The sequence below is a fragment of the Phoxinus phoxinus genome, assembly GCF_949152265.1.
Source record: "Phoxinus phoxinus genome assembly, chromosome: 20".
Lineage (NCBI taxonomy): Eukaryota > Metazoa > Chordata > Actinopteri > Cypriniformes > Leuciscidae > Phoxinus > Phoxinus phoxinus.
The window spans coordinates 1,177,311-1,188,772 of record NC_136895.1 but is presented as its reverse complement, the minus strand read 5'-3'; the positions used below and the strand labels follow the sequence as shown (position 1 = coordinate 1,188,772).

Genomic DNA, 11,462 nt, shown 5'->3' with positions numbered 1-11,462 from the left:
AACTCCAACCTATGCAAATAAGTATAATGCTTAAACATGTCAGAAACATCAATATTGGCTATTTTAACTTTACAAATCTAAGTGTAATCTAGATGACAATGAAAATCACACGGTTGACACTAGTAAAGTAAGTTGACAGAATTTAATTAGCAAAGTTGCTTTCGGTGAAAACCTCTTTTATTTTTAAATGTAGAATTATTAAACAGTACAGAAATGCACATAATTCCACAGAGAATACATTGAAATGCACACTAACAAAACTTTCAATTCACAAAGACCTGTGACGTAAAATCATCCTATATTATCCTAATATAGAGTGATCAGGAAATAGCTTTAAAATGTCCCCACAAAGCCTACAATCAATATTCAATCAATCAATAAAACAAGCTAATCCTTATGGAATAAACTTAGTGAACTGAACTTCTCAATTATGCATTCAGAATGCAGTGACAAAAATACAAACAGCTACATATAATTTCATGGAGAACCTCCAAGTCAACACTAACAAGTCAATATTTGACAGAACAAGGATTGCTCAGTAATTATATAATCCCAAACAAATCCTTTTGAAGTTATTTTATGCATTCAGAATGCACTGATAAAAGGCAACACATACTCTTAGTAATTCATTTCTCAGCTCAATTCAAGCAATTTAACAATTTCCCAAAAAAACCTTCAAAAACTCTTCAGTAGGCTGATGCAACAGAGCCTTTAAAAAACAATGCTATTCAAACTTATTTTTTTTGCATTCAGTATGCCACGGCGAAATACTGCACACAAATGTTGGATCCTGGATCCTGCCAGCAATCTACGAAGCTTCACACCCTGTTCCTGACAACAAGCTTTTCAAAAAGGATTTCATCATTGAACGCAATCGAGCTTTTGAAATATTACAAAAACTAGATAAACATGAGAGCAGACTCTCATTCATCAGAGGAAATAATCCTGCTGCCGAGGGCCGCTTCCTTAAAACTGACTTCAACATTAAGTCTAGGCATGACTTGGTCACCTGTGAGAATAATTTAGACAAAATGGACAGAGTTATATCAGAAATAAAAGACGACAGACAGCACATTCAGGTTCATGACAATTCACTATTCAGACAGGATGGGATAAGACTCAAAGTCGGGCAAGAGAGCAAGCATGCGTACAATATCCTAGAGTTCTCAACGGGTAGGGTCGGCCCGACAAACCCGACGGGACCCGCGGGTAAATAAAGATTTTTATTTAAGGCATATTTATATAGCCTTTTTATATATTTAAAGTTTATTGTTTCAGTTGTTTGTATTGTTAAAAGGCGTGAACATTAAAGGTTGATTTGAATTCCCGTCTGCTGGTCATGATAATACATTTATGAGAAAAAAAAAATACACGGCCGTTGGGCCGCGGGCCGGGTTCGGGCAGATAATTAATGTTGATGTGTCGGGTTAGATCGAGTCCGGGCTTTAAAAGCCACGGGCCGGGTCGGGTCGGGTTGTAATTTTCAGGCCCGTTGAGAACTCTACAATATCCAAGCCAAGGCCAGGATGACAAGCCTGATTTCCTGTGCCGAAAGTGACCGGGCAAGGTTGGAGGCTGCACTGCAGAGACTCAAGACCTTCTTCCGCTCTGAGGACAGGGATCTATCTCGAATTAAAATAATGAAGAAGCAAGCTAAGAAGAAGGCAGAGAAGAAGAAGGCTCTGCGTAGGGAGAAACAGGAGAAGATATTGATCGAGGCCATTTTTCCGGAAGCGCCTGACCCTGGTGTTCAGCAGGTGTACGTAGGTGCTGAGGCTGTGCTGAACCACCAGCAAGGCACTCTCCTCTACAGTCTGCTGAAAAGGTTAACCCTCTGGGGTCTAAGGTGTTTTTGGGGTCCTTGAGATGTTTTGACATGCCCTGATATTTGTATTTTTTTCAGTAGCTTATAAACATATTAATGGCAAAGGTGTAATTACACTCTATTTAGCACGAACATGGCTATCATAATATGTGAGCAACATGTATGTACATGTTTGCATTTTTGAGAGAATATTATTTATGCGTGGTTATTCAAAAAACTCAAACTTACAGTGATATAAGACCACAAACGACCAACTTCACATATTCCCACAATACTTTTGACTAATGGATGTTGTCGGCTAGAGTATTTACTTCAAAATGATCTGAAAATCATCCGGGCTAATCGTTCACATTAAACAATAGATTGATTTAAATTTTGTAAGACACTTTTTGTGTGGAAAGGCAATATGCAGGTGGGCGTGAATGATCCAACAAGGTCATGAATAATGTCCTCATTCACACCTGAAGACAAAGACCTGCTAATGCTGCATACTAATGAGCCTTTCATGCAGGTGTCACTGAGCCACAAGATAGACTGCAAAGACAACACACACACACACACACACATATATATATACACAGTATATTACTACAGAATTGGTTCAGAGTTGGAAACATCTTGAAAAAAAAGTGTATTTTTCCACAAACTGTGTATGCTTGCAAATTGTATAATATCCAAGGTAAACATTTCTAGTAATTGTGCAGTTAATTCTCATTCGTATTTTCAGAAAGTTTTGGATGTAGGCTATCCTCTCCCCAAATTTGTCACTAATAAAACACAAAAATAATTTAAAGAGAAGGTTTATATTGACCTTTTAAGATTTTGTTTGCACCTTGTAAATTAGGTTTTGATGTGGCAGTAAAAACTTTATAATCTATCCAAAACGAAATGTTGTCTTTCATATTTCGTCTGTAACATATTGTCTTTTATAGGCTAATATATATTAGGGCATGAATGTTAATTTGAAGTTTAATATGTTGCTTATACAAAGACATTTTATTTCAACGTATTCAGTCGATTTTTACTCATCTCAGTAGGCAATATAGATAGTTTGCTAAAAGCTAAATTAATTCACACAGACTTATGCACAGTTCACTTATGCGAGCTGTAGTAAACAACAGCATGCATATGTGTCGTTCATTCATTCAAACACAGAAACGCGATTCAAATTTAAACAGTCTTTTGCGGTTTACAGACACCAGTTCATATCGCGATTAGAACAAAGCACTTACTGATCATCTGCAGCTGGATCCATTGTTAGGCTACTCCAGCACGTTTGAGGTAAAATTTCCAGGATTATCACGATATTATTATTCCTCACAGCGAGTGTGTTTTCCAGCTGTTGTGGGCGTTGACTGGTTTGCATGTGTTGCCTCAGATCATCTGCGTTTGAATAGCGCGCGCTCTCCATGGGCATGTCACATTAGCAGAGTAATGAGCTGCCAGAACCATAATGAGAACGGATATCTCTCTCTCTTTTTATATAGATTGCATAAACAGAGAATATTTGTTTTAGTTTTGAATTAGATAATTTAAAACTACACACTTAAATGGTTATAGAGATATATAGCTCATGTCTGAGTGAATAGTATTCGCTTAGTTTTGTTTAAGTTTACCAATATTATCTGTCTGCAGTCCCGGAGGCCGCACTTTCAGGACCGCAGTTGGAGGACCGCATTTCTAGTTTTTTGTGACAGCGCCACCTACCGAGTCGGAGAACCACAGTCCCAGGAACGGATTTCCAGGACCCTAGTTTTGGCGGACCGAAAAAAGTGCCACCAAGGCAGTATTTCCACCCAGTTTTAACCACATTAGGGTTTTAGAGTTAAAAAAAAAAGTTGTATTACACCCAAATACTACTTTCTTTATTGCAATTAAACCTGCTTCTAGGAATGTTGAGAAACTATTGGGTCTAAGTAGCATAATATAATAACTCAAATAAAATAAACAAGGAATAAACATGTTTTCAAGTACAGAGGGAAGACAAGGATGACTCTGGGGGTAGATTTAAGATTGTGTATATTTTACAAAATAATATATTACAACTGAACTTGAACACACAAAAACAAATGTGTTCATGACATGAACCTCATAGATAGAACTTCGTGGACAACATCATCACTGACTCCTAAGAGAGAGAAAGAGAAGTGAATGAAATAAGGATCATTTAGTTGAACATATTCTACTCTATAATATAAAATTTCATATTTAAAGCTACACTGTGTGATTTTTACCCCCATCTAGCGGTGAAAAGGTATATGACCATCCAGTGAATATTAGTTTCTGTTCCTCTCAATTCCGATTTCGTTTTAACTCCTACGGTGGCCAATGTAGTCCAAGATTAACATGGCTTCCAGTAGGGCTGAACGATTTTGGAAAATAATCTAATTGCGATTGTTTTTACCAATATTGCGATTGCGATTTAATATGCGATTATTTTTTAAGCTCTTTATAAAATATAAGAAGATGTGGTTTGTCCTGTCTGTTTAATACCTTAAGACATAACTGACTGTTTACATTAATTTCGCGACAAACGCATTTTGAGATGCAGGTACATTTAACCACGTAGACCGAGTCGCTCACAGGCGCATGTGAGAGCGCTCTTCACAAAGCGGCCGTGAGTATTTGAAATTGAAAGTAGCTTCTGTCGATGGTTTTCATATTTTTATCCTTTATATATAAGCCAACTGCATTCCAAAAGACATATGATGCCTTTATAGAGCATTTGTAAGGAAAATACCGGCGGGCGGGACCGCGCACTACTAGAGTAACATCAAGCGCACGTATTTCACAGCGAGTGCCATATGATCTTCTAGTCAGTGCAATGAAGCCCGCGAATGTCCAATTCGCCTTTGGCTAAGCCACGCCCTAGAATGTAGATTGACCAATCACAGCGCAGCCAAGAACGAGCTCCCACAGAGGCTCCGACACTTTTTCACGGCGCTCCATTGACTTCAACACAGGAGGCTCATATTTTTGGTCTCGGCAGGCTATTACGTCGTCGTTTTATAAAAAATATGGTTAAACGTTGTGCCTGGGGCATTTTTTAACACAGATACGCGTTTCCCTGAGAGGTTGAAGGGGGGTGTCCGTTTTTTCCCCTTCCCAAAACCGAAGTTAAATACTGACAAGTGTCGTCTTTGGATTAAACTGTGTGGACGTCCTCAGTCAGCGAAACCCCTCAAGATCAACAACACAACACACTTTTGTGCTCTAAGATACATTTAGCTTTTAACCTTACTGTGAAGTTATACTAGTTAGACAGTTTTAGGTTGTGATTTCGGTTCTCTGCCCTAATTGTTGATACGCTAGCACACGCTGCTAATAAATACAACTTTATACTCGCGTAGTCCGTTTGCTTTGTAAATAATAACGATTATAGAAGTGAATAGAGACCTACCCAGCTTTGCATGACAGTGTTTCTCCTGATATTGTTAGTCACAGCCTCCGTCTCGATTAGGATATGCGATGGTTCAGTTTTTGACTGTGACCGTTATGCTTTTGCCTCTATTTGGATGCCTTGTTGTTGCTCGCGTTTCACCGTTTGTCTTGAATAAAGCCTTCGAACGCACACTGCAGACACTTAAGCCTACTTCTATCGGACACTTTATTTGCTGCTTTATAAAAGTTTGAAAAAATTTCAGCAGGAAGAGCTGTCACAGCATAAGCCATGTTGATACCAAACCAGAGCCCAGATGAAGTTGTCGGAGGTAGCAACAGTAACTAAGGGGGGCGGGGCTTAGCCAAAGGTGAATTCGCTTCAACTTTGCATCTATGTAAAATGAATAATAGTTTTATATTTTCGTTATTTTTTTACCATTTCATTGCTAACATCAGCTATCAGGTTCCCAGACGAATGCAAGCTAATCTTAGTAAAGTAAGTTTTATCAGTGCTATCGTTATTCTGTATATTGTACGACATCACTAGCATAAGGCAAAGTTTACATTGTAGGCTATATCATTTTCTCCATGAGCAGAGATCAGTTGATGTGACGGAGGTGCGAGGTAGAGCTTAGATTCTCTGCCCATGCCCATCACACCGGGACTGCTGTGCTGTATTGTGTAGCTCAAGTGCAAGCTTGAAGATGTAAATAAAAACAGGAGAATTAACTTTGAGCAAGTTTGGTGGAAAGTCGGAGGTATGGAACCATTTAAACAATTCGTGGGCAGTGACAACATGTGTTAGCTTTGTCGAGTGAATTGTGTGTGCGCTGCTCGCCTATGACAGCAGCCCCGAACGAGAGAGAGAGAGAGAGGATGACCGCTCTGAAACCAGCAACTGTGGACGCAATTTTGCTTAAAAAATATTCTATATTCTAAAACCTTGTTGAATTATATTAGAGTAACCTAGGTCCAAAGTTCATTGTTGTTCATTTTCTGTGTTCATCATTGTTCACGTTTTTTTACGTTTCTTCATTCGGATCCACTTGCGATCCATTCCATTCTGAATAAACAAACAACGCAGTTTACATGCGTCGTCCTTGTTGCATTATTCATTAAGATAATTCTAAACAGATTTGTGTAACGTTAGTTCAAATAACTCGGAATTGTAGTTGAGAACTTCAGTTATAACTGCACACGTATTAAACAAATGGTCGGGTTTAAATCGGGCTCGGGCTCATAATCACAGTTAATGTGTCGGGCCGGGCCGGGCTCGGACACAATGTGCACGGGCTCGGGTAGGGTCGGACTTCATTTTTTGGGCCTGATCTAAGCTCTAGCGCGAGGTAGAGGTAGAGGGAAAGGAAAGAATAAAAACAGGGCCGGTGCCAGTGAATTGCGGAGACGCGAAAGGCGAAGCTTGAATTAACGGGTATGTTACTCTTATACTATATGTATGTTACTCTTTGGCTAATGTACTTTCAAGATGGAGGGGCAACATGGCGACCGACATTCGAACCCCTCACCCGTATGTATTTTCAATGGCATATTATACACTCACGAGAATACTTTATTACTTGAACAAAGTAAATATACATTAATGAGCACATATATTTTTGAAAGAACTAAGTGTTTTTTTAGCTAAGAATAAACTAAAAAAAGTTACACAGTGTAGCTTTAAAAGATCTTAGTTACCACAGAGTGCACACACATATACGATACAAAAATAATTACATCAATCTTCATACCAATTAATGTTCATAATACTATTATTGCATACTGTTCAAATATTTTGAAAAAATAGATTTTGATGTTGTGGGAACAAAGGTTCTTGAAACACTCAATGTCAATAAAGCCCATCTGAACTGAGAAAAAAATAATAGAGAGAGATGCAAGAAATCTGAATAGAAATAACATATTATTGACATGACTTTTCCTGACCTTATATATATATATATATATATATATATATTTAATTTAAAGCACACATTGTGATATTTGCACACATTGTGATGTAAACTTAACCAATTTATTTATCTTTTGTCATACTATTGCCTACCCTGAGCTGTGTCCTTGAAAGCACTTCATATAGAGTACAGTACACAGTAAATGACACAATCTAACACGTGGTATTTTATTATTTTATTATATTTAATTATTATGATGGCCTCTCTGTTATGTCCGAGTCTGACTATTAAAATGTAATATGTCTCAACCAACATAAAACCATGTCAAACTGAAGAGACGTACTCATAACATGTATTGTGGGTAACGTTAAACGGGCTGACTGTGAGCACGTGACAGTGAAAACATTAAGATTATTTTAACTGAATTAAAATGGAAAAACAATGAGTAACTAGAAAAAAAAGTTTGAGACAAACTTTAAGTTGGCTTGAAAAAGCCGGACATGAAAGTTTTAAGAAGTTTAAAGTAGTTAGAAGTTTAAAGTAGTTTAAATTTTGATTGATGGATTAGTTAGACAGAAAGATAGATTAGTTAGAAAGAAAGAAAGATGGATTAGTTAGAAAGAAAGAAAGATGGATTAGTTAGAAAGAAAGATGGATTAAGAAAGAAAGAAAGATTAGTTAGAGAGAAAAAAGAAAGAAAGATTATTTAGAAGGAAAGAAAGATATGTGGAAAGAAAGAGAAAGAGAACTGAATACTAGTTAGAAAGAAAGATGAATAGATAGATAGATAGATAAAAATCTACTTTCCCCCAGTAGCCTATAGCTATGTATGTAACCCTTTTAATTTATTTTCACATTTCACTTTGATAGTGACAGTCGTAAAGTATTTATTTTGATTGTGTAGGGGGGATTTTTTTACCCACATGCTTTGCGAAGTTTCCAACACCACAATTAATGGATTAGTATATCTCCTTTGAGGCGTCCAAAAATGTCAAAATAGAAAAGTAGTCCATTTTATAACTTATTTTTACTAATAATGCCAGCATAATGTTGTGTACTTGCTTCATCCACAGCTAATTAGCTGGATGAGTTAAGATTGGCTGCTTCCAAAATGGACAAAAATGCATATTCAAGACATGTGGGTAAAAAAATCCCCCCTACACAATCAAAATAAATACTTTACGACTGTCACTATCAAAGTGAAATGTGAAAATAAATTAAAAGTGTTACATACATATGTTCACGTATATCCTTTTCCCCATCGTTGAGCATTACAACCAATCACACACGTCTCAGTTGAGCTCATGATTCGGCATTGAGCTCAATAACCAATCAGATGGCTGGTGAATAAAAAAATTTGCGGGAGTTTTTACCGCGGTCACGCCATGTGCTCAAGTCAGTGCAGCAGCGAGCCGGCGACACAGCGATACCAACACTGCAGATAAGACCATAAACATAAATGCTCAATGTTGCTCTGATCTTATTGCTACCAAGTACTTTTAACATACTTGGTAGCAATAAGATCAGAGCAACATTAAGGATTTATGTTTATGGTAGGGAGGTGATAAAATGCGTCAGACTTAGGCTACTGATTGTTTAATTTACATTTATGGAATGCATAGAAAAAACACTTAAAGCAAAATGAATTAAAACACGTTTTATTAACTGCAATTAATTAACGATAAAACAACGAACAAAAAAAATTAACAATTCATGAATGATAAATCAACAAATAAAAAAATGTAACTTAAAAACAAAAAAAATTAACAATTCATGAACGATAAAACAACGAATAAAAAAATGTAACTATTAAACACAAAAAAAGTCAAATTGACTCAAACATGGCCTCCAACATCTCCCCCAACTGTTCAATGCTATTAACAGTATTGTTTTGGTGTATTAATGTTAATTTAATTGGCAGGTCATCAGCAGCGATGTCGAGGTGCAGAGCCGCAGGGACAGTGAACTCCTCGTAGGCGTCAGACAGCAGAACCGTGGCACCTGCATCTCCCTCCATGACCCCGATGATGGTGACCTCCACCTCCACTGGTTCAGCTACAGTCTTCTGAACTGTAATGACATGAACGGAAGTCTCAGCAAAGGCATCATATATCATAGACATGAGTCATTACATGAACACTATTAATGTTAGTTGACCGCATGATCTCACAAGAAAAATTATTCTGAAGCATTTATTTATCTTTGTTAATTTCTACATTTACTAAAACATTATGAAACTGATGTATTTAATTAACTAACATTGTGTAACACTGTCAATCTGTGTTACACATAATGTTAGTTAATAAAATACAACAGTTTCAGTTTCATAACGTTTTAGTAAATGTAGAAATTAACAAAGATAAATAAATGCTTCAGAATCATAAATAAATGCTTCAGAATCATTTTTCTTGTTAGAGTACTGTAACAAATGTGTTGCTCATTGTTAGATAACTTAGTCAACGCAATATTAACTAATAGTGCCTAATTCTAAAGTGTTACCAATATAAATTATTACCAATGAATATATAAAAAGTGTATATCCACTTGGTAGACACTCAGGAGTGTAGGAACATGCAGAAAGATCAATTGGAGAATAATTAGGTTACATGATGCATAATGTTGTGTACCTCCACAGTTGAATAGCTGGATGAGTTCAGCTTGGGAGAAGGTCTGAGACTCGCCCTGAGGCACGAAATCTCCACCTGATCCCCCAGGCTGAGCTCGACCAGGGCCTCATCTCGCCAGAGGGACACCTCCAACACCACCTGGCCACACCGGAGAGACAGGTCTCTGATGGGCACCTCTCCGTCAGCCACTTGGCACATCCTGGGGACCTGCAACTGCATGACCACAAGGGTAAGATTGTTGTTAATGCAATGCAAGTGAATACAATTACTATTGCTTAGACATAATCAAAATAACATTGGCTGTAAATCTGATAAAAATGCATCTTTAAACAAAACGTTACCTTAATTCAACCTGTAAGTATTAACCTTAATCACTCTTCACTTATGAAAAAAAAATTCAATAAAATGATGGTAGAGAATATCTTAATATGAATAAAAATTAGCAAAACATTTGTGGCTATAGAAATAAAAAATTTAAAAAGTTGAATTTATTGAATAAAATGTTATTAAATTTGCTCACTTTTTCAATTTGTCCTTTCAGGGAGATGAATCCTCCCCTTGTGAACAGGTCCTGCTCTTCCCCAGACAGCAGGGCAGTTGGTGGATTGAGGAGGTACTTGGCTGACCTTTCTGCCTCCTCTGGCAACTCGAAGGCAGCCGTTTAAAAAAATGTTCGAGTTGGGGTTGAGGAATATACACCCCCATCCAAATTTGTGGGACAGGGTGTAATTTTTTATAAAATAGGCCCTCCCGGTCTCAAATAGTGGGATTTCCCCATCCACTGGAGCAATAAATGCCCTCACGCCATCACTGAGGGCACTTGAAGTGGTTTTGTACGACGCTATTTTAATTTCGTTTTTGGACCCCTCGTAAGATTTAGCCCGACGGTTTGTCCGATTGTCCACACAGGTGATCCGGGTGGGCGCAGGCCTGCTGTATGGCGAACTTGCCGCTGACATTCTAGAGGGTAAGAGAAAGAGAAAAGATTGATTGAAAGAGTAAAGGTGATGATACATAGGCAACTTTTAGCAATGTTGCTTGGCCACTTTCTCCATTAAGATGGGCAACAAATCTCAATGGAAAAGTGCCCACAACAACAACAACAAAAAGTTGCCCCATGTATCATCTTAAAACTGAAAACCAATGGCAATTCATCAGGTAAATAATACGACTATGTCCAAAAGATGCACCATTCAGTTGGTTTAATGCAGTGGTGTCAAACTCAATTTAGAGTCACACTAAAATTTTACTTTAGAAAATAAATTTTCCTGTCAGAAATACTCCTCGCAACTACTAAACTTGTCAACAACAAGACAACTTGTCATGTCTTCATTACGTTTTAAAAATCACTAATGAAATTTGAATTAAGGTAAAAAATTACTTCAGAAACTACATTTTCCTGTCAGAAATACTCCTCAGAACAAATCCTGTCATAATAGTTTACTGTATAGTCATGTCTTCATTACGTTTTAAAAATCACTAATGTAATTTGAATTAAGGTAAAAAATTACTTCAGAAACTAAATTTTCCTGTCAGAAATACTCCTCTGAACAAATCCTGTCATAATTCAAATTAAATTAGTGATTTTTAAAACGTAATGAAAACATGACAATCCAGTAAACTATATTAAGGTAAAAAAAATTACTTCAGAAACTACATTTTCCAGTCAGAAATACTCCTCTCAGAACAAATCCGGTCATAATAGTTTACTGTATCTTCATG

General features: G+C 37.1%; 1 protein-coding gene across 1 annotated transcript; it reads right to left on the bottom strand.

Moving 5' to 3' along the window:
• Positions 1-8,938: 8,938 nt before the first annotated feature.
• On the bottom strand, positions 8,939-10,044 carry LOC306988463 (uncharacterized protein; the record flags this gene model as incomplete). The annotated part of the gene is made up of 2 exons (XM_079593464.1): positions 9,741-10,044; positions 8,939-9,178 (listed from the first exon to the last, which is right to left on the bottom strand). The coding sequence occupies exons 1-2, from the start codon at positions 9,957-9,959 to the stop codon at positions 8,939-8,941; spliced, it is 459 nt and encodes a 152-aa protein (XP_079449590.1). The 5' UTR covers positions 9,960-10,044.
• Between the last annotated feature and the right edge of the window lie 1,418 nt (positions 10,045-11,462).